We start from the raw sequence: 24,833 nt of genomic DNA, 5'->3' as shown, positions 1-24,833 counted from the left end.
AGGATCGCCAAAAGAAGTTTTGTAGATACGATTATGAGAACACACACACACACACTCACTCACACACACACGCACGCACGCACACACATACACACACAAACGCTCACGCACTCACACTCGCACGCACACACACACACACTCGCACGCACACACACACTCACTCGCACACACACTCGCACACACTCACACACACACACTCGCACACACACTCACACACGACTTTTCTATAGAATAATGACATTTCATAGCAACGCAAACTCTCTACTGTATGAGAGCAACAAACTACTAAGCCGGTGTCGGGATTCTGAAATCCCCTTACGTACTTTGGTAACGCCCGGTCAATCTTTACCTTCGAATCTCGAACTTGCAATCTCGGTCTTCGAATTTTCAAATCCGACACCCGGCCATCCAAGTTGCTGTCCCGGGCCAGGCGCATTTATACATTGTAATCATAATAGTAACGATACTCATTATTATTGTTGCTTCTACCACAAGTAAATTACCTGAAGTACCAACAACAGCCGGTCACTATAGTAACAATCAGCATCACAGCAATAATTATAAAGCGAGAGGAGAATTATGGTTTGGCGCGAAGGTTTGTAATCATTTCTTCATTTCTGACTTTTAAAGCAGTAAGCTGTCAGAGTCTTTAGCATGTCGGACGGAATACTTATTTGGTCGGTCTTTACGTTCTGAGTTCAAATTCCGCTGAAGTCGATTTTGCTTTTCGTCCTTTCGGGGTCGATTAAATAAGTAACAGTTACGCACTGGGATCGATATAATCGACTTAATCCCTTTGTCTGTCCTTGTTTGTCCCCTCTGTGTTTAGCCCCTTGTGGGTAGTAAAGAAATAGGTATTTCATCTGCCGTTACGTTCTGAGTTCAAATTCCGCCGAGGTCGACTTTGCCTTTCATCCCTTCGGGGTCGATAAATTAAGTACCAGTTACGCACAGGCGTCGATGTAATCGATTTAATCCATTTGTCTGTCCTTGTTTGTCCCCTCTGTGTTTAGCCCTTTTGGGTAGTAAAGAAATGGGTATTTCGTCTGCCGTTACGTTCAGAGTTCAAATTCCGCTGAAGTCGATTTTGCCTTTCGTCCTTTCGGGGTCGATAAATTAAGTACCAGTTATGCACTGGGGTTGATATAATCGATTTAATACCTATGTCTGTCCTTGTTTGTCCCCTCTGTATTTAGCCCCTTGTGGGTAGTAAAGAAATAGGTATTTCGTGTGCTGTTACGTTCTGAGTTCAAATTCCGCCGAGGTCGATTTTGCCTTTCATCCTTTCGCACTGGTGTCGATATAATCGATTTAATCCATTTGTCTGTCCTTGTTTGTCCCCTCTGTATGCAGCCCCTTGTGGGCAGTAAAGAAATAAGAATCTGTTGCATGTCGGACGAAATACTTTTTTGGTCGGTCTTTACGTTCTGAGTTCAAATTCCGCTGAAGTCGATTTTGCCTTTCGTCCTTTCCATGTGGATGAAATAAGTACAAGTAGGGTACTGGGACTTGATTTTGTCTGCTTCTTCACAAGGAGAATTCGACAACAATTTCAGGCCGTGGGACTAGAGTAGAATGAATTATTTCAGACTAGAAAAAAAAAGTAACAACATAAAAAGTATTTTGTTCTTATTTATTTATTGATTCAGTTTTCTATTCTAGAGCGAAGTGTCTGCGATCCTTTACTGGATCCTTTAAGACTGGTAGGGGCGAGAGAGAGAGAGAGGGGTGGGTACTGAAAGAAGATACCTATTTATTTATTACCCACAAGGGGCTAAACACTGAGGGGACAAACAAGGACAGGCATAGGTATTAAGTCGATTACATCGACCCCAGTGCGTAACTGGTACTTAATTTATCAACCCCGAAAGGATGAAAGGCAAAGTCGACCTTGGCGGAATTTGAACTCAGAACGTAACGGCAGACGAAATACCGCAAAGCATTTCGCCCGACGTGCTAACGTTTCTGCCAGCTCACCGCCTGTAATACAAACGTTCCCATGCCGGGAACCTTGAAACCAGAGCCGTCGTTAAGCCCCTGCAACCCCTGCGGTCGCAGAGGGCCTCTGCAGTTGAGGGGCCCTATGTTAAGATCAAACTATGTAGAAGAGTCATCTATTTGTTTAAGATGTTGAACAAGAATTAAACTATTTATATTCTCTCTCTCTTTTACTCTTTTACTTGTTTCAGTCTTTTGACTGCGGCCATGCTGGAGCACCGCCTTTAGTCGAGCAAATCGACCCCGGGACTTATTCTTTTGTAAGCCCAGTACTTATTCTATTGGTCTCTTTTTGCCGAACCGCTTAGTGACGGGGACGTAAACACACCAGCATCGGTTGTCAAGCAATGCTAGGGGGACAAACACAGACACACAAACATATACACACACATAGCAGAAGACACTTGCCCAAGATGCCACGCAGTGGGACTGAACCCGAAACCATGTGGTTGGCAAGCAAGCTACTTACCACACAGCCACTCCTCTGTGTGTGTGTGTGTATATATATACACACACACACACAACACACACACACACATATATACGGCGGGCTTCTTTCAGTTTCTGTCTACCAAATCCACTCACAAGGCATTGGTCGGCCCGGGGCTATAGCAGAAGACACTTGCCCAAGATGCCACGCAGTGGGACTGAACCCGGAACCATGTGGTTGGTAAACAAGCTACTTACCACGCAGCCACTCCTGTGCCTATTTATGTTAGCTAAACATTTCAAGAAATAAAATGGTAATACATTACACCTGCAAAAGTTTTTTGTAAAAATATTACATTGTACAACGAACGTGTAGCAGACTTTCTGGATTGTCTTTGGTATCTATTGAACACGAACTTTGCTCTCAGCTTGATTATTCTGAACTAAGATTTAAAATAGATGTGGCTGCTATTTCTTGCAAAGTTAGTGGTTATTCAGAGGTTTCTTCACTGGCCCATGTGTGTGTGTGTGTGCGTAGGTATGAATAAACGAATTTCTCTACTATTCACTCATATCTTTATGCGAGGAGGCGCAATGGCCCAGTGGTTAGGGCAGCGGACTCGCAGTCGTAGGATCGCGGTTTCGATTCCCAGACCGGGCGTTGTGAGTGTTTATTGAGCGAAAACACCTAAAAGCTCCACGAGGCTCCGGCAGGGGATGGTGGTGATCCCTGCTGTACTCTTTCACCACAACTTTCTCACTCTTACTTCCTGTTTCTGTTGTACCTGTATTTCAAGGGGCCGGCCTTGTCACTCTCTGTGTCACGCTGAATATCCCCGAGAACTACATTAAGGGTGCACGTGTCTGTGGAGTGCTCAGCCACTTACACGTTAATTTCACGAGCAGGCTGTTCCGTTGATTCGGATCAACCGGAACCCTCATCGTCGTAACCGACGGAGTGCTAAAAAGAGGGGAAAATAAAAAAAAATCTTTATGCATACACACACACACACACACGCACATGTTCTTTGTAATGACAATTTTTTTGTTCATCAAAAGTGTACCATCCATGACCATCCCGTTTGTTATTCAGACATAGTGTATCTAGGACTACATCATCAAATGTGTCCTTCCTTGTAGTTGTTTAGCCCCAGGTCAGCGTTGATCCAGTAGACCTGTAATCAAAGATGTTCCAGCCGTGACCATCCCGTCTGTTATTCAGGCATAGTGTATCTAGGACTACATTATCTAATGTGTTCTGTCTTGTCTTAAGAAGTATTCTTCATCCTGATCCTGTAGACCTATGATCAAAGACGTTCCAGCTGTGACCATCCTGTCTTTTATTCAGACATAGTGTATCAAGATGTTCCAGCTGTGACCATCCTGTCTTTTATTCAGGCATAGTGTATCTAGGACTACATTATCTAATGTGTTCTGTCTTGTCTTAAGAAGTATTCTTCATCCTGATTCAGCAGACCTATGATCAAAGATGTTCCAGCTGTGACCATCCTGTCTTTTATTCAGACATAGTGTATCTAGGACTACATTATCTGTTGTGTCCTTCCTTGTGATTGTTGTTTAACCCTAGGTCAGTCTTAATCCAGCTGACCAATGATCAAAAGTTTTCCAGCCGTGACCGTCATGTCTGTTATTCAGACATAGTGTATCTAGGACTACATTATCTAATGTGTCCCTCCTCGTTGTTTAGCCTCAAGTCAGTTCTGATCCAGCCGACCTAAGATTAAAGTCGTTCCAACTGTGACCATCCTGTCCTTTATTCAGAAATAACGTATCTAGGGCAGTGCTCCACAATCCCTTCCCAATTAAGGTAGCACACCTGAACTAAAAACAACTAAAAGTACAGGAAAATAATTACATCCAGGTTACACTGTGGCACACCTAGCATTGTCACGTGGCACACCAGTGCACTGCAGCATACTGGTTGCAGAGCACTGATCTTGGACTATATCGTGTAATGTGTCCTCCACATTGGTTTTTGTTTAACCCTAGGTCAGTCCTGACCCAAGAGAATTATAATCAAAGATGTTCAATCTGTGATCATACTGGGTTTTTTCAGATGTAGTGTATGTAGGTGTACATTGTTTAGTGTACTCCTTCTCCATATTAAAATTGGAATTTATAAGAATTTTCTAGGTAATGTGAACTTTAATAACTGCTTTCTTTTATTAAAATGTTACACACTCAAAGCTAATTAATAAACAACTTTTATATACTCTTTACTCTTTTACTTGTTTTCAGTCATTTGACTGCAGCCATGCTGGAGCATGCCTTTAATTGAGCAACTCGACCCCGGGACTTATTCTTTTGTAAGCCCAGTAGTTATTCTATCGGTCTCTTTTGCCGAACCGCTAAGTAACGGGGACATAAACACACCAGCATTGGTTGTCAAGCAATGCTAGGGGGACAAACACAGACACACAAACACACACACGCATATATATATATATATCACGTGACCGACCAGACCATCAGATGTTTTACACATCGCTGGTCACAATGCGTTCGCATTGTTTTAGCCTTCGAATGACGCCACCCCACTGGCTAAGCGAACAGGCCAATATATATATATATATATATACACATATATACGATGGGCTTCTTTCAGTTTCCGTCTACCAAATCCACTCACAAGGCTTTGGTCGGCCCGAGGCTGTAGTAGAAGACACTTACCCAAGGTGCCACGCAGTGGGACTGAACCTGGAACCATGTGGTTGGTAAACAAGCTACTTACCACACAGCCACTCCTGCGCCTTATAGATAGTGTGATGTTGAATGACAGTAAAACATGGCCCATGATGGTTGTGGGTGTGTGGTGACTGGGAAGAAATGAAGAAAGCCTGCTCCACTGGATGTTTAATGTTGGAGTGTATGAATGAGAGGTCATGAAGAGGTGAGAGAAAAATTGTGTCTATCTATCTATCTATCAATCCGCTCAGTTGAAGTCGACTCTCGGTTACTCGGATCAGTGTCCTTCAGTCAATTCTATCCTGGGCCGCTTCTTTCAGATTGGCTATGTCCATTCCGGTATCACTCTTGATGGTGTCAAGCCAGCGGGTTCTTGGTTGGCCTCTTCCTCTCTTGCCACTGACCATTCCGAGCATGATGTCCTTCTCTTGAGATTTTCTCCACATAATATGACCGAAATATTGTGTATCAGAGGAATTAACTGTATGTTTTTTTTTATATATTTAATTTCAGATCAGACACAAACCTACAAGAGGCATCCATGGCCCTTAAAAATCATTGACCGAGTTTTCCTTTTGGTTTTCCTGTTTGGAGGGCTTCTGCTGACGTGGTACGAAGGTTTTCTCATTATGCCAACTTACTATTCCGAAGTGTCCTTTATCGTCGTCGTGCACATCACTGTCTTCGTTGTCCTCATTTCGCACATCTATGCAAACCTGATTTTTCTGGTGCTGACGGACACATCGGTGAGGTGTCGCACACACTTGCCCTTGGTCAGTCAAACCTGGAGATTTTGCCAGGACTGCAACGCTCACGTTCCAGCTCGTTCACATCACTGCCTCAACTGCAACGTCTGCATCCTTCGACATGACCACCACTGCTGGTTCGCCGGCTGCTGCATCGGCTACCGAAACCAGCGCTATTTCTGTGTTATGCTGCTGTATATGTTCATCATGGCCCTTTACTGTAACCTTTTCAACTATGAGTTTGTGTGCCGACTAAAGGGGCCTCTCGGCTTCTTCAACATCATTTCGTTTACGATGCCCCATGTTGGATGGGTTTTGGGTTATTATGATGCATATACGTTTTTTGTTACTACAATGAGTGCCATCGGATTCCTACTTCTGCTTCTCTTCATCTGGTCACTGAGAAACCAAGCCAGGCAGATCCTGTACGGACAGACACAGTATGAATACAAAAAGAAAATCACATGCTTCGACATGGGTTTCAAACACAACTGGACCAACGTTTTTGGTCCTCACTGGTTCCTGGCTTTCTTCTTTCCCTGGATTGAATCAAAACTTCCTGGAGATGGTTTTGTATTCCAAATGAAAAACACGTAATTTGTTATGCTAATTAATTAACATATATTAATTAAATTAGCTGGATCTTTTCCTTTTGAACGGCAGTTTTTAACATAATTTCTAGGTAACTAAAAAATTTTAAACTTCGTATACTGGTAGAATGTGTTTATAAAACATCATTTTCTCTTGGTTTTATTGAGAAAATTCTATAGTTTGTAAGATATTTCGTCTGAAAATCCTAGCATTTCGGCAATTTTAACCAATCGATTACCTCCATTCAACTAAAATCATTTGCTGCGTCTAAAACTGAGACAACATCCTGTAACTAACCCTAAACCTCACCCCTAACCCTAACCCTAAATTTTTTTTCTTAATTGTTAAATTAATTTAATTCCATTGCTTTAGTTTTTTTAACATGCGTAACAATTAAATTAATTTAACAATTAAGAAAAAAAAATTTAGGGTTAGTTACAGGATGTTGTCTCAGTTTTAGATGCAGCAAATGATTTTAGCTCAAAAGAGAGCATAGGATTGGTTAAAATTCGAAAAATTAAACTACGTTAAACAAACAAATTACAATTTTCTCAAGAAAGCCAAGAGAAAACAATGTTTTATTTTGACACATTCTACCAGTATACGAAGTTTTAAAGTGTTTAGTTAACTAGAAATTGTCTGCCGTTCAAAAGGAAAAGATCCAATTAGCTTAACCCTTTAGCATTTAAACTGGCCATATCCGGCCAAAAGTATTCTGCCTGTTTTATGTTCAAACTGGCCAGATCTGGTCTCTCACACCAACCCTACAATATCATCTTGTACAGGCTTTATTGTAAAGACCTCTCACTTTTCAGCCAAAAGGCTTATTTCTTCTATAGTTTGTCGTATAAAGGTTTGGTGCCTTACATAAAACAGGATGAAAAGCTTGGGGAATCGTTAGAGGCCAGTTTCACGTTGCCAGCCAAACCAAATTAACAGCTACCTCATCAGAATCTCATAGCTACAAGATAATGCATGATTAGTTCAAAACAATGTGGATAAAAAAGGATTAATTTTGGTAGAATAATCTGAACACTAAAGGGTTAAAGTAATTAAATTTCTCAACTGCACACTAATACTTGTGCCACACACACACACACAGTATTTCTCTGTAATGATGATTTTTTTTTTGTTTCACCCATATCTAACTAATTTTTTAACTCAGAGACACATCATGGCCTTGTGGTTAGGGTGTTGGACTCATGATTGTAAGATTGAGGTTTCAATTCCTGGATTGGCTGATGCATTGAGTTCTTGAGCAAATCACTTCATTTCACATTATTCCAGTCCACTCAGCTGGCAAAAATGAGTAACCCCGCAACAGACCAGTGTTCCCTCCTGAAAAATATTGGGATAAAGACTCCCTTCAGTCATGAGTGACCATACGATTGCACCTAGAAAGTTCCATTCCAAAGTATTAGTCCAGGCAAGGTTGTTTATGGAAGAGCATCAGTGTCACATGCACACCAGCCTCCCCTCTCCACACCGTTATATGTACAAAGATCTAAAGGCTAAGGGCCCCTTTCAGTCAAGAATGACCATAGGATTTCACCTAGTAAGTTCCCCTCTGAGGCACCAGTCTGAGCAAGGTTGACCAGCCATTGCCCCATACCAGCCTCCCCTCTCCACACCATTATATGTACATAGGAGGCGCAATGGCCCAGTGGTTAGGGCAGCAGACTCGCGGTCGTAGGATCGCGGTTTCGATTCCCAGATCGGGCGTTGTGAGTGTTTATTGAGCGAAAACACCTAAAAGCTCCACGAGGCTCCGGCAGGGGATGGTGGTGATCCCTGCTGTACTCTTTCACCACAACTTTCTCTCACTCTTTCTTCCTGTTTCTGTTGTACCTGTATTTCAAAGGGCCGGCCTTGTCACTCTCTGCGTCACGCTGAATATCCCCGAGAACTACGTTAAGGGTACACGTGTCTGTGGAGTGCTCAGCCACTTACACGTTAATTTCACGAGCAGGCTGTTCCCATTGATCGGATCAACCGGAACCCTCGTCGTCGGAACCGACGGAGTGCTTCCATCCATCCACATGTACATAGGGTAAAGGCTAAGGGCCCCTTTCAGTCAAGAATGACCATAGGATTTCACCTAGAAAGTTCCCCTCTGAGGCACCAGTCTGAACAAGACCATCCGTTGCCCCATGCATTCTAGTGTCCCCTTTCCATGCCACTGATTCTTCTCTGTAGAGGCGCATGGCTCAGTGGTAGGCTTACAATCAGGAGGCAGTGGCTGCAGCAGCCATTCAATTTACTCCGGAATGCAACCTCACAATTGTCAGCTGGATGCTCTAAACCACAGCCAGGCACCTTCAGGAGAGCAACAAGAAGACACTTATTTGAAGTGCCTCACCGTTAGATTGAACCCTAAACCATGAGGTTTGGAAATGGATTTCATAACCACACTGCCATGATTGGAATGATACACACACACACTTGTAATAGGAGAGGAGCTTTCTCCGTCCGGGTTGCGGATCCGTGGAACAAGCTGCCAGATGAGATGGTGAAGATGCCGACAACCGCTTTGTTCAAAGCCTCCCTGGACCTCAAGTGGCCTGAACTCTTTACATGAACACCACCCTGTACTTAACTCCATGTCCCCCTACATGGCCTTGCTATTTGCTTTTGAGCCAAATTAACTAACTAATATAATTTACTATATAAAAAAAAATTTTTTTAATTAATAAATGAATGAATTAATTAAATAATAATAATTATATATATATATATATATTTAAAAATTTATAAGTATAAATTATTAATTTAAATAATTTTTTAAATTTTAACTTTAATTTAAATATTTTAAATTTTGAATTATATATTTTATATATTTTTTATTAATTAATTTTATTTCTATGTATTGGTTTATGATTTTCACTGTTTGATTTGCCTAATAGTGGTTTTATCTCTAATTTAATAAAATATATATATTTATACTATAAATTTAGATTTAATCCTAAATCTAATTTTTCCCTCTAAGTTTGGATTTACTCCCTAATATTATTATTATTATTATATATATACATATATATATATATAACCCTGCCTTCCTCTCTCTCAGCCGCTTGTCTTCCTCTATCTCTCTCACAGCCGGGCGACTACTTCCTTTCGCTTGCGGCCTCCTAACAGTGAACACGCTTCTTCCTGCGCTCTTAAGAATCTTTCCTCGTCTTGGCCAAAAAAGGCCCTCATTGTTTGTTTTAATTCTTGTACTGTTTTTGTTTTGTAATTGTATTTTTATTTTGTATTTTATTTGTATTATTTTTATTTGTATCATTTCTACGTCCTGTTTTTGTCGCATTTTTTTCTTTCCTTGTTTTTACCCCTCTGCGAAGGAATTTTATTTAATTCTTTCGCAGGAAGGACTAGTTCGACGAGACGTGTTCTGTCCTCACCTTCGAAACACGCATGGAGTCATACAAGGGACAGCTGATGAAGGGGATTTTTCCTTGTGTTGTTTGTCTTGTACTCTGTTCTTTCATTGTTAAAATTAAGGTCCGTTTCCATGTTTGTTTTTACGTTTTCGTTTCTCGTTGTGTTCTACGTCTAATTGTGGTGTCCTGTACTCACGTATATATACTTATATATGCATGTATATATACATGTAGATGTAGGTACGTACATATATGTATGTATGTATGCATATATTTTATTTATTACACTATATATATATATATATATATACTAGCAGTATCACCCGGCGTTGCTCGGGTTTGTAAGGGAAATAACTATATAAGCATTTTTAGAGAGTTACTTCCCTTATAGATGCCAATTCGGGCTTTCTTATCCATTTCTGTTTGGGTGTCTTCAAGCCATGAAGTCGTTGTTCTAAAAGAACGCTGGTCTCCTTGACAACGCATTACGACGTTGATTTCCTTACACTCCCTTCCCCACAGCTTCACGAGGGAGGGAAGAAGGGGGAGAAGCAAACAGGTGCAGGTGTGACCATCAACGCCAACTCCGCCGCCATCGACACACGAAAAATTATGCATTAAAATGGAATAAAAAATGTTAAATTATTTTTAAAATCGTAGACTCATCGTAGACGCGCGCTAATACTCAGACGGGCTCGATATGAATCACGACTATAAGATACCCGAATTTGGTTAAACTGCACCGCAAAATGTGGGAGTAGTTAGGAATCTAAATTGAAGGGGACAGACACTCACACAACTACAGTTTTATATATATAGATATACATACATGCACACACAACCTTTGAAATACAGAGTAGATAAAACAGGGGTCAACTGATGAAGGGATTGTTCTTTATATTACCTGTCTCCTTTATCTGTTTGTTTCTTTCATTGTCCGAAACTGGTTTTGTACCTACATATTCATATGTATCATCATCATCATCATCATCGTTTAGCGTCCGCTTTCCATGCTAGCATGGGTTGGACAGTTCTACTGGGGTCTGGGAAGCCAGAAGGCTGCACCAGGCCCAGTCTGATCTGGCATTGTTTCTACGGCTGGATGCCCTTCCTAACGCCAACCACATACATATATATGTAGGTATGTACATATATGTATGTATATATGCATATATTATTTATATTATTATAATTATATATATATATAAGTTATGGATGATGGAGAAATAGTTTGATGAAATTTTATTTAATAAGAAAATGCAAATATCAATAGAATCTTTTGTAACTTGAGCTTTCTTTTTATATATGTGTGTCTGCATATATATGCGCAGGAGTGGCTGTGTGGTAAGTAGCTTGCTAACCAACCACATGGTTCCGGGTTCAGTCCCACAGCGTGGCATCTTGGGCAAGTGTCTTCTGCTATAGCCCCGGGCCGACCAATGCCTTGTGAGTGAATTTGGTAGACGGAAACTGAAAGAAGCCTGTCGTATATATGTATATATATATATATATATATATGTGTGTGTGTGTGTATTTGTCCCCCTAGCATTGTTTGACAACCGATGCTGGTGTGTTTACGTCCCCGTCACTTAGTGATTCGGCAAAAGAGACCGATAGAATAAGTACTGGGCTTACAAAGAATAAGTCCCAGGGTCGATTTGCTCGACTAAAGGCAGTGCTCCAGCATGGCCACAGTCAAATGACTGAAACAAGTAAAAGAGTATATATATATATATATATATACACACACACACACACACACATATATATATATATATACAACGATTGTATATATGCAAATCAATATCTATATAATGTAAATAATATATAATATGTAAATATAAATATGTACACACCTACATATATATGTATATATACACATGCATATATGTGTAGAGGTGATGAAAAAAATGTTGAACACAATGAGAAACCAAAACATAGAAAACGAACTTTTTTTTCAATTTACGAAAAGAAAACAAACAGAGAAACGAGACATGCAACATGAAGAATATCCCCCTTCTTCAGTTGTCCCCTGTTTCATCTACTCCACGTTTTGAAGGTAAGGACAATACAGGACTTCATTGAAACAGTCCTTCCCTCAAAGCAAATTACATGAAATTTGGGATTTTTTGCAGAGGGTGAAAGTGGTAAGAAGAACAGAACTGTGAGAACAAGGCAGCAAAAACAAACGGTGAGGGCTGTTGAGCCATGACGATAGAAAAATTATATATATATATATAGGGAGGGTTTACGAAAAAACAAACAGATATATTAGTATAATGCTCAGGAACAGCAAAAGTCTTTAATGTTTCTAGTCTACACTCTTCTACAGAAAGGGACACAGAAAAAAACAAGGAGAGAAAAAAATGTGTGTAGTGGCTAACGATCTATCATGGCATATATATATATATATACACACACACATATATATATGATAATGTACATATATATGTACATAGACGGGAGAGGTATGCAGTAATATATGTCTGGAAGATCCTGGAAGGAATTGTGCAAAATTTTGGCATTGTAAGCTACACCAATGCTAGAACGGGACGACACTGCATAGTGCCAAAGATCCCAGCAATGCCATCACGCTTCAGGACCAGCTTCTGCAACAGCCTGGGTTTCAAGGGCCCACAGCTTTTTAATATTCTCCGAAAGAGTCTGAGGAACTTGCACAAAGTAGATGTAGCGGTTTTTAAATCAAGGCTGGACATCTTCCTGTCAAGAGTCCCAGATGAACCTACCTCACGGCAAGAGGTGCAAATGAGGGTAGCTATATCAAACTCCATTCTTCACCAAGTGCCACATATTAGACGAGGTTCGTCGTAATAACCGTGTAGCACAAAACGGCGGTGGATCAGCATGGCCGCAGCTCTGAGATGAAACTAGAAAAAAAAAGAAAATGTATGTGTGATTTTTCATTTTCACACACACACATATATAGACATGTATGTATGTATATATGTATCATCATCATCATATATATACACGTACATACACAGACATGCATATACACACACATAATTTTTATATACTTGTATTAAACTGTTTTTCCAAAAGCAAACTTAAAGGCCAACCAAAATATTGTCAGACTTTTTCTCAACAATTAGCTGTGACATCATAATTAAAATTTGATCATTCCATGCCATTGTACAACAAAAATAACCATTTTTCTCCCATCTAATTCTTCTGCCTCTTTTTTTTCTTTATTCAAAAGCAATTTTCTTTCATTGATCTGTATATGTAACATTTTTTTTTTGGGGTGTTGTTCACCTGTCTTCTTAGTGTTTTTTTTAAAAAATGTTTTTCACTTGCAGTATCAGCTCTGTTACATCCTCACCATCAACACCACCACCATCATCATCATCATGTTGTTGAGATATTTTCTTGTTATAAATTATTTTTCAACAATATGGAAATCTGCAAATGTTGTCGTGTTGTTTTCAATATGATTTTGCTGTTGTTGTTGTCGTTGTCAGGTCAACGAATACTGCTCTGTGTCGTTGCCCAAAAACCTATTCCTTACGACACCTTCAAAGTTTCCAACACCATTGAAAGCAAAGCATCGAAAAGCACAATGAACGTAAAATTGAGTTGCCTGGACGGAGAATTCATGGAGCGCTTGCTCGAAGCAAAATCCGTTGATTTGATGGGAGATGACTACATCCGAACAGACTGCATCGTTCCAAAGTCAAAGTATTTAACCATTGTGGCTTCAGGAACTGAGTCTGTAAAACTCACAACAGAGTGTGCAAAGGGCTGCTTAAGTTTAGAGGGCAAGAAAGGCAACGTTCATTACCAACTCAACTGCAACACTGGTCAGTATGAAGTCCTGGGCGTTGACGATTTGTTTCAGTGTAATTTTGCTGACCTAAAGAAAAAAATACATTGCTTTGATGCTCGTAATATGGAAGGTGCTAGCATCATTGTTGCTACGGGCACAGACACACAATATCTGTTCTTGTCATCGCAGCTTGTTAAGGACGGCTATCCAAACTTAATTTCCCTCGAAGTGACCATGAATTTAGACAGCGGTCAACCAGTGGAAAAAGATGATGTGAACCGGTACAGGTACAACATACAGATACAAATTCTCCCCTACCTGTTCGAGAAACGCTGTGAAATGAAGCCACAGTCAGGCTTCCAAACGGTCACCTTGTACAGGCTTTATTGTAAAGACCTCTCTCTTTTCAGCCAAAAGGCTTATTTCTTCTACAGTTTGTCGTATAAGGGTTTGGTGCCTTACATAAAACAGGATGAAAAGCTTGGGGAATCGTTAGAGGCCAGTTTCACGTTGCCAGCCAAACCAAACTATCAAGTGGACGTCCATCTGTATGTGTACAGTGTCAGCAATGGCAAGACGTGTATGGAGATACTGTCGACATTTAGGTACACAGTGAAACCACCAATTACATTCAGAGAACTAAGCGATCAGATTGACAGAGCGATGTTGATTGAGGACGTAAAGATAGCTAAAGATTCTTTGTTGTATCTAACCAGTGAAGTTAACAAGCACAGCACGGATTTCAACAAAGCCTATTCCTTCTATACAGAAAACGAGAAAGAAGAAGGGCTTAAGAACTTTATTGCTCTCCGCCAGAAGCTTCTGCGGGCTGTCTACAGGCTGCAGGTTGACAAGGCACAGAAATTGTCAGACCTGTCCACATTGATGGATGAAATCACAAAGAAGAAACGAGAGTTCAATTCCCCCAGTAAACTTATCTGCAGCGAAATTTATTCTAATTTTGCAATTCAGCTGAAGGAAGGGGCCGCAGCAGGAATGCCAAGGGATGCGGTGCACCGTGACGCTCGCTACCTTGTGTCCAGTATAAGTCACATGCTGAGCAGCTATGAAGTTGAACCAAGGTTTAAAATGACCGCTGAAGAGAAGAAAAAGAGTATACGAGTATCTATTAAATCAGTAGATAATTTTCTTTCTGCCATCAACCTCGTCAGTGCAGGTATTTGGCTTGGGAACCCATCGAGGGCTCAAGTAGTAATTCGATCACCAAATTCTGTGCTAAATGTAATAATGACCTCCATGTTGAAATCTGGCGTCTGCGACAGTCCATACTCGTCCTCGCTGTACGCCGGTAACACAGACATCTCTGTCGTGTTCAAATGCCAACCTGAAAACAGCACTTCGAAGGGAGGGGCGGCAGTTTTGAGCGCATTTTTAATTTATGAAAATCCTTATGCTTTAGCAGAATCTATAAGGCCAAATTATCCAGTACTCTCAATCAGGGGCTACACAAAGAATCCTAAACTTGTTGATGTTGGTCCGAAATACTTCCGTGCATCTGGCCCCAAGGTTTGGGTTGACCTACAATGGAAAAAATTCATTCTAAAATTTGATTTTCGTCGTGAAGGGAACTTTCTTTATCCACATTACTCTCGGAATTTCTCCATCCCGATGATCACATTAAAGAGTTCCCAATCCAGTAACCATCACATATTTATTAACCTGGATGAAGGACCGTTTCCGCTTGATGTGGTTGTGCATCTCACACGGAAGCTGTCGCACAAGCAGTTTGTGTTGGGGAATTTCCAGAGGCTGTCGGAAAGCAGGGTTTCCCACGTGGACCATGTCAACTACACAGTGCTTGTACCTGTCGGTTCGGTCAAGGAAAAAGTCTATTTTGTCATGGTCAAACCATTCAGGTATTACGCCATTGCTGATATAAAAGTCCAGATTCCAATGAACAAAATGAACAACAAAAGTCATAGGGGACTCAAAGGACCCGTGGAAAACATAGAAATACCAATGCATTTTGGATTTATGAGCAAGTTGTGTCTCAACTGGAATGACAATCACAATGTGTGGAGTGAGAAAAACTGTAAACTGAGTAACAGTTCTGTCAAGTTCAACCAGGCGGTTGAGTGCACCTGTGAAAAGAGCAACGTGCTGTCGGCCAGGTTTTTTGTCCCACCTAACGTTGTGCACCCGATTGATGACGCGTATCGGTTTGCAGAGGTTTTCACAAACCCGATAATGTTGTTGGTTGTGCTCTTGGCGTGGGTCATCTACATTGGACTCCTCCATCTGACGAAGCGACTGGACTGGCGAGACAGGGAGTCCGCTTCCTTGACCGTTCTCAGCAACGACTTAACTGGTTACATCTATCTTGTCTGCGTCAAGACAAAGTGGTGGCTTGGTTCCGGTACCACAGCAAGGGTTTATCTAGTCCTAATGGGGGCCAGGGGCCACAGCTCTATAGTATATCTCCGCGACTCACACAAGCAGTGCTTCCAGTCGGGCGATGCAAATTGGTTTCTGCTTACAACTGAGAATGGTATTGGTGATATAGAACAGATCTTAATCTGGCATGATAATTCCGGTTCAAGCCCAGACTGGAACCTTGATTACGTAACGATACAGGATTTACAGACAAAAGACTTGTGGCTTTTTGTACTCTCAGACTGGATGTCACCAAAGAGAGGCCTTTTCTTGACACATGCCTTCCTAAAACCCTCGGACACAATTCAACAAAACTCTCACAGATGGAAAATTTTCCGATTGGAAGTTTTAAATTGTTTTCAAAGAACTCACCAATGGTTTAGCTACATTTTCACACCACCGAGTTCCTTTACTCGTGCACAACGGCTCACCTGCACCTTTGCTCTGTTGCTGGCACTCATGCTAGGCAACATCATGTTTTATGGAGTCCCTACAGATGACCCTGAAAAAGAGGTGACAATTGGTTCTATGAAGATGTCTGTCACACCCCTTATCATCGGTCTGCAGACCTCACTGGTGATTATCCCCGTGGGTTTGGTCCTAACCCAGCTGTTTATACAAGTGAAACCGAGATTCCACGACTTCTTTATTGTTCACAAGAAAGAGACGAAATTGAAACCAGAGATTAAGGAAGAGGAGGAGAGAGAGATGATGGCCGCAGACCAGAAGAGGAAGCGAAATACGGAGAATAAGTCCGGCAGCTATTCGTTTTCGCTCCATGTCCGTCCAAGCCTCAGCCCAAACGTTTATAACATTTTACAAAGCCTTATTGGAGATGAAAGTAGCAGGTCAGGACCGTCTGGTGCCAATGCCAAAGTGAAACCGAAAAAGGGCACAACTGCAGGGGCCGATGACAAACAGCAAGACAGCAGAGCAGAACTAAAGAAGGACATGGAGAAGGAGCAGGAAACGGGGTCTGTTTATTTGGAGCGGTCAGCAAATGCTGTTGCCCCGTTGCCAAAAACAGATGCTTCTGGTGACCATGAAAAGGACAGTCAAAAAGACAAGACGGATGAGAAACAGTCTTCAGCTTCACTGAATCAGGACAAAGGGGATACCGAGGATTCAAATACAAAGAAGGAATCCAAGAAGTTCTCCAACCCCTTGGCGTCACATGGATTTCTGCCTTGGTGGTTTGTGTATATATCCTGGACTATAACTTTGACCTTCTGTCTCATTTCTACCTACTTTATCATGCTGTATGGTCTCACATATGGCTACGAGATGAGCATTGCCTGGGCTCTGGCGTTCTTCACTTCCCTGGTGCAGTCAATCTTCCTGGAGCAACCGTTTGAGATCTTGTTGAAGACGGCGGTCATTGTGCTTGTGAGGAAGAAACCAAATATAGAGGTCTTCTATATCTCCATGGTCGACATCAAGGACAAGAACTTCATGAAGCGCATCCATGACATTTGCCACTACGAAGGAAACTACTCCTTTGTCATACATCTCCCTCTACTGGCAACGGAGAAGAAAACAGATAACGGCCCTGAACTGGGACCAGAAAAAAACTTTGCAACAGCTTAAAACCAAGGACCGTAGCAGAGAAACCACAAAGACTAATAAACATACTTTTAGCTATTTTCTGTTGTTGTATGTATATATATATATATATATGTCGGCACAGGCGGGGTGGTTGTTATTTAACCCTAGGTCAGGAGGTCACAGACTTTCTCTCTCAAACACATATACTTTTTGATCAGACCTCTCTCTCACACACACACACACATGCTAGTGGCCCGTAAAAAGCACCCACTACACTCTTGGAGTGGTTGGCATTAAGAAGGGCATCCAACTTTGCCAGAGTGGATTGAAACCTGGTGCAATCTTCTCGCTTGACACATCTCAGTCAAACCGTCCAACCCATGCCAGCATGGAAAGCGGACGCTACGTGGCGATGATGAAGTTGGGCCGCACAGAGCCGATGACAAGTGACCGAGATCTTTGGCAATATGCCATGCTGGAGAAGACTCCTCAAGCTAAGAGAGATTGTAGTCACATGGTCAATGCTGGTGTCACGTAACCTGCACCCGCCCGTGCTTGTGGCACATAAAAGGCACCCTTCAAACGTTGGGCCTCACAGATGCAATGACAAGTGACCGAGATCTTCAGCGATACATCATGCTTAAGAAAACTCGTCAAGCCAAATGAGATCGTAGTTTTTGGAAGACCATCAGCTGCCCCATACCAGTCTCTCCTGTCCACACCATTATATGTACATAGGGTAAAAGTCTAAGGGCCCCTTTCAGTCAAGAATGACCATGGGATTTCACCTACAAAGTTCCCCTCTGAGGCACCAGTCTGAGCAAGGTTGTTTTTGGAAGCCTAGTGAGATCGTAATTTTGGTCGATGCCAGTGTCATGTAAAAAAACATCCATTACATTCTCAGAGTGGTTGGCATTAGGAAGGACCTCCAGCCAAGAAACCGATGCCAAATCAGACTGCCTCATGGTGCAGCTCTCTGGTTTACCAATTTCAGCCAAACTGTCTAACCCATACCAGCATGGAAAGTAGACACGAAATGATGATGTATCATGTGACCAATCAGACTATCAAATGTTGTTACACATCGCTGGTCACAATGCACTTTGCATTGTTTTAGCCATCCAATGACACCACCCTGCTGGTTTAGGTGAGCAGACGAACATTCCCTGCGGATCCAAAGCGAGGTCAGAGCAATGTGAAATGAAGTGTTTTGCTCAAGAACACAACTCGCCGCTTCGTCTAGGAATTGAACCCAAGATCTAGGCAGTCATGAGTGTTAACTGCCTAACCATTAAGCCATGCACCTTCACCTTCACACACACATATATCTATGTGTGTATGCATAGTTCTATATTTAAGAGATAAGGAATTCTCTTCCTCTCTCTTTTACTTGTTTCAGTCATTTGACTGTGGCCATGCTGGAGCACCGCCTTTAATTGAGCAACTCGACCCAGGGACTTATTCTTTTGTAAGCCCACTACTTATTCTATCGGTCTCTTTTGCCAAACCACTAAGTAACGGCGACATAAACACACCAGCATCGGTTGTCAAGCAATGCTAGGGGGACAAACACACACACATATATATATATATACAACGGGCTTCTTTCAGTTTCCGTCTACCAAATCCACTCACAAGGCTTTGGTTGGCACGAGGCTATAGTAGAAGACACTTGCCCAAGGTGCCATGCAGTGGGACTGAACCCGGAACCATGTGGTTGGTAAACAAGCTACTTACCACACAGCCACTCCTGCGCAGTGACACAACATTTTGGCCGATATACACTCCAAGCCTTCTTCAGGTGTCTTGGGGAAATTTCGAGCCTGGATTCTCATTCCTCAGGTATTTTTCATTGTTATTATTACTGTTATTATTATTGTTCAGGTCACGGCTTGAAATCGAACTCAGAATCTCAGGGTTAGTAGCCTGCGCTCTTAACCATTATGCCATATGCCCGTGGATTCCGAGTTTGATTCCAAGCAGTGACCTGAACAATAATAATAATAATAACAACATCGAAAAATACCTTAGTAATGAGAACCCAGGTTTGAAATTTCCTCAAGACACCTGAAGAAAGCTGGAGGGTTATATGAGCCGAAATGTGTTAACAATGAACAAGATGAGGACAAATATCCATCAAATGTAAATCATGTGTACATACATAGGCACAGGAGTGGCTGTGTGGTAAGTAGCTTGCTTACCAACCACATGGTTCCAGGTTCAGTCCCACTGCGTGGCATCTTGGACAAGTATCTTCTGCTATAGCCCCGGGCCGGCCAAAGCCTTGTGAGTGGATTTGTTAGACGGAAACTGAAAGAAGCCTGTCGTATATATGTATGTGTTGTGTGTCTGTGTTTGCCCCCCTAGCATTGCTTGACAACCGATGCTGGTATGTTTACGTCCCCATCACTGAATATATACACACGTGTATATATTTAGGTGTTTGTGTTTGTCCACCCCCATCATCGCTTGACAACCAATGTTGGTGTGCTTATGTCCCTGTAACTCAAATCCAATAGAATAAGCACCAGCCTTATAAAGATTGAGTCCAGGAGTAAAATTGTTCAACTAAAAAGCAGTGCTCCAGAATGGCCAGTCAAATGACTGAAACAGGTAAAAATAAAAAGAATATAGGCGCAGGAGTGGCTGTGTGGTAAGTAGCTTGTTTACCAACCACATGGTTCCGGGTTCAGTCCCACTGTGTGGCACCTTGGGCAAGTGTCTTCTACTATAGCCTCGGGCCGACCAAAGCCTTGTCAGTGGATTTGGTAGACGGAAACTGAAAGAAGCCCGTCGTATATATGTATATATATATATGCGTGTGTATGTTTGTGTGTCTGTGTTTGTCCCCCCAACATCGTTTCACAACCGATGCTGGTGTGTTTATGTCCCCGTTACTTAGCGGTTCGGCAGAAGAGACCGATAGAATAAGTACTGGGCTTACAAATGAATAAGTCCCGGGGTCGATTTGCTCGACTAAAGGCGGTGCTCCAGCATGGCCACAGTCAAATGACTGAAACAAGTAAAAGAGTACATGTTTTCATCTTTCCTTTACCCTTCGCTGGCGCACAGCCTTGAAGAATTTTTAGTTGAACGAAGGGTCAGACGCTGATTGATAAGCCTGGTACTTATTCTATCGGTCTCTTTTGCCAGACCACTAAGTTATGAGGACGTAAACAAACCATCACAGGTCGTCAAGCTACTATGGGGACAAATACAGAGATACCCACATCTATTAATAAATAGGAGGTACAGAAGGAGGTGGTTTTTGTATTATTTGCTGCTGAGAGGTTACGAAGAATAATAGTGGGGGAGAAAGAAGGGTCTTGATGTAGAAGACGTACCAGGAGACCCCAAATGGTATTCTGGTATTTGCCTTTCATCCTTTCGGGGTCGATTAAATAAGTACCAGTTACGCACTGGGATCGATAAAATCGACTTAATCCGTTTGTCTGTCCCTCTTTGTCCCCTCTATGTTTAGCCCCTTGCAGGCAGTAAAGAAATAGGTATTTCGTCTGCCGTTACATTCTGAGTTCAAATTCTGCCGAGGTCGACTTTGCCTTTCATCCTTTCGGGGTCGATAAATTAAGTACCAGTTACGCACTGGGATCGATAAAATCGACTTAATACCTTTGTCTGTCCTCGTTTGTCCCCTCTATGTTTAGCCCCTTGTGGGTAGTAAAGAAATAGGTATTCTGGTGTCTTGTCTATGACAAGACACCTATTTTTATATCCCTCTATTGTGTGTGTGTGTGTGTGTGTGTGTGTGTATGTGTGTACACAAACACACACCCATATAAATTCACACACATCATCATTGTTTAACATCCACTTTCCATGCTGGCATGGGTTGGACAGTTTGACTGAGAGCCGGCAAACCAAATGGCTGCACCAGGCTTTAATCTGATCTGGCTGAGTTTCTACAGCTGGATGCCCTTCCTAACGCCAACCACTCCGAGAGTGTAGTGGGTGCTCTTTACATGCCACCGGCACAGGGGCCAGTCAGGCGGGGCTGGCATCGGCACACAGACAAAGAAAAAATCACAAATATAAAAACCAAAAAGAAAAATAACCAACTCATACCAAAATTATTATTAAGATGATTATAATTATAGTCATTATCAACATTATCAATAGTCCTTGTTATTGTTTTACTTGGTGTCTCCCTCATTATCTCTAAACTTGTTATTATTATTATTATTATTATTATTTTTTTATGATCATAAAATATCAACAAACAGAATGGTTGAAGTGTGTCTCATGCATGTGTAATTACATTTATAAACACACAGACGTGTATGTATGCATATATGTGTGTGTGTGTGTGTGTCTGTGTGTGTTTGTTTTCGTGTTCTGTGTAGAAACGATTTAGTCTTAAACTGAAGTTGTTCTAAATACCTTTTAGTTGAGTAAATATTAATTTTTGCAATGAAGTTTTAGTTTACTTGCCTTCATCAGTCTAATGAAGGCAAGCTCGTTAAAACTTTGAAGTTACTGTCAACCTTTTTTTCATTGAAAAAATTTATATATATGTGTGTGTGTGTGTGTGTACATTTATATATAAATATCTATATTTGCATGTATGAGAGTGTGTGTGTGCATATATGTGTGTATACATGTGTATATTTTAAAATACTAAAAAGAAAGCCTTTTATTTGATGTTTTCTCTGTTGTATTAATAAAAAAAAAGATTGAAGTGTTGGAAGTGTTCAGAGGAGGAAGAAATGGAGAAAAAGAAGTGGCAAAGGGCTGGAAACAGGGGAGGGAGAGAGTTGGGGTCGGGGGGGGGGAAAGAAGCCAAGACAAGAAACAAAGAGGAGTTAGGAGTGGGTTTAGAGAGAAAGGGGGGACAAGGAACGAGGGGCTGTAAATTTACCACTGCACACACTAAGACAGTGGGAGAGTGGGGTCAGGAAATATAAACAAATAGGAAACAAGAAAGGAAAAAAAAAAAATGAAAACAGTTCCCCTTCATCAGCTGACACTCATTTTTTGACCGGATATCAGTAGAAATCAGTTCAGACGATTGCATTTCAGAGAGGGAGAGGAAAAAGAAATCTCTTTATGGGGGAGAGGGGGGAACATTGCAGTATACCAGCTGGAGCATTGCTTGTTTTTTTTTTTACTTTTCTTTTCCTTCCTCTTCTAATGGCTTTCACCTTTCTTACCAGCAACCTGAAACAAAGAAGAATAAAGGGTTAAATACAGGTGTCTGTGTGTGTGTGTTTCAAATGTCTGAGTGTTTGTGAGTGCATGTGTGCGTGCATGCAGGTGTACATATCTGGGACTATGTCCGTGTGTATCATCATCATCATTTAGCGTCCGCTTTCCATGCTGGCATGGGTTGGACGGTGCAACTAGGGTCTGGGAATCCAGAAGGCTGCATCAGGCCCAGTCTGATCTGGCAATGTTTCTACGGCTGGATGCCCTTCCTAACGCCAACCACTCCATGAGTGTAGTGGGTGCTTTTTATGTGCCACCGCCACAGGTGCCAGACGGGGCTGGGAAATGGCCACGGACGGATGGTGCTTTTTACGTGCCACCGGCATGGGGGCCAGACGAGGCTGGCAAACATCCACGGACGGATGGTGCTTTTTACGTGCCACCGGCATGGGGGCCAGACGAGGCTGGCAAACATCCACGGACGGATGGTGCTTTTTACGTGCCACCGCCACAGGTGCCAGGCGAGGCTGGCAAACGGCCATGGACGGATGGTGCTTTTTACGTGCCACCGGCATGGGGGCCAGACGAGGCTGGCAAATGGACACGATTGGGTGGTGCTTTTTACGTGCCACCGGCATGGGGGCCAGGCGAGGCTGGCGAACGGCCACAGTCGGATGGTGCTTTTTACGTGCCACCGCATGCATATCTGTATGTGTGCGTATGTGCATGCACATCTGTGTGTGTGTGTGTCTTAGGACTGTCACAATCCTGACAGATTCATTAACCCTTTAGCATTCATTAATTACTGTCAAATGTAATCTTTTTCATTCACATTGTTTTAATTAATCATGCATCATATATATATACTCTTACTCTCTTTACTCTTTTACTTTTACTGGCCGCAGTCAAATGACTGAAACAAGTAAAAGAGTAAAGAGTATGTACATTTTTTTGTACCGTATGTGTATCATCATCATCACTATGTAGTATGTATTTCCTTGTGCTGCAGGCATTGTGCACTTGTTGTAAAGAAACATCCCCTTCATGTAAGCAGTGTTGTTCGTTTGCAATCTTCCGTGAAAACATGCCTGGTCATCATGTTCCCACTGAAGGATTAGGGAAAATACAGACTTCTTTGGAAATAGACAAGGGCTCGTGACAGGGAAAGCAAAGCATGGTGATAATGATGATGGTGGTGATGATGATGATGACTATGGTGGTGGTAGTAACGTTAGTACGCCGGGCGAAATGCGTAGCCGTATTTCGTCTACCCTTACGTTCTGAGTTCAAATTCCTCCGAGGTCGACTTTGCCTTTCATCCTTTCGGGGTCGATAAATTAAGTACCAGTTACACACTGGGATCGATGTAATCGAATTAATACCTATGTCTGTCCTTGTTTGTCCCCTCTATGTTTAGCCCCTTGTGGGTAATAAAGAAATAGGTATTTTATCTGCCGCTATGTTGTGAGTTCAAATTCCTCCGAGGTCGACTTTGCTTTTCATCCTTTCGGGGTCGATAAATTAAGTACCAGTTACGCACTGGGGTCGATATAATCGACTTAATCCGTTTGTCTGTCCTTGTTTGTCCCCTCTGTGTTTAGCCCCTTGTGGGTAGTAAAGAAATAGGTTATTTCGTCTGTCTTTATGTTCTGAGTTCAAATTCCTCCGAGGTCGACTTTGCCTTTCATCCTTTCGGGGTCGATAAATTAAGTACCAGTTACACACTGGGATCGATGTAATCGACTTAATACCTATGTCTGTCCTTGTTTGTCCCCTCTGTGTTTAGCCCCTTGTGGGGTAATAAAGAAATAGGTAGTAACAATGATAGTGTAGGACACTAATGATGATGGTCGTTACAGTTTACTGACGACCAGCATTTGTAAACAGATCATTAACTGATTGATCGATCTGCAGAGATTTAATGCTTCCACCCAGCAGTTAGAGAGAACTGACTGGAAAGGAGAGAAAGAAGAAAATGGGGAGAATAAACTGACGTACCCTTTTGAAATCAGACATATCTGTTGAAGATACGGGGGTTCCTATAAAACACAAGTAATCTAGTTGTGTTGTGTCCATTCCTTGCTGATTGTCTTT

At 41.9% G+C, this 24,833-nt stretch overlaps 2 protein-coding genes across 2 annotated transcripts in view; one reads left to right on the top strand and one right to left on the bottom strand.

Moving 5' to 3' along the window:
- The first annotated feature begins 237 nt into the window (after nucleotides 1-237).
- LOC115230950 (probable palmitoyltransferase ZDHHC24) lies at nucleotides 238-8,204 on the top strand. Its single transcript, XM_029801054.2, has 3 exons — nucleotides 238-595; nucleotides 5,647-6,515; nucleotides 7,512-8,204. Exons 1-2 carry the CDS (start codon nucleotides 580-582, stop codon nucleotides 6,474-6,476), a joined length of 846 nt encoding a protein of 281 aa, XP_029656914.1. The 5' UTR covers nucleotides 238-579; the 3' UTR covers nucleotides 6,477-6,515; nucleotides 7,512-8,204.
- A 14,497-nt stretch (nucleotides 8,205-22,701) lies between these two features.
- The window catches only part of LOC115230951 (thioredoxin-like protein 1), an 11,886-nt gene continuing 9,754 nt past the window's right edge, over nucleotides 22,702-24,833 (bottom strand). The window contains exons 5-6 of the mRNA XM_029801055.2: nucleotides 24,738-24,833; nucleotides 22,702-22,751 (exon numbers count right to left, since the gene is read on the bottom strand). The exon at nucleotides 24,738-24,833 is cut by the window's right edge and continues 9 nt beyond it. Of these exons, the coding sequence (XP_029656915.2) occupies nucleotides 22,722-22,751; nucleotides 24,738-24,833 (126 nt within the window). The 3' untranslated portion in view covers nucleotides 22,702-22,721. The remainder of the gene's footprint in view (nucleotides 22,752-24,737) is intronic.

Source organism: Octopus sinensis, unplaced genomic scaffold, assembly GCF_006345805.1.
Source record: "Octopus sinensis unplaced genomic scaffold, ASM634580v1 Contig16887, whole genome shotgun sequence".
Lineage (NCBI taxonomy): Eukaryota > Metazoa > Mollusca > Cephalopoda > Octopoda > Octopodidae > Octopus > Octopus sinensis.
This window is presented reverse-complemented; position numbering and strand designations above follow the sequence as displayed.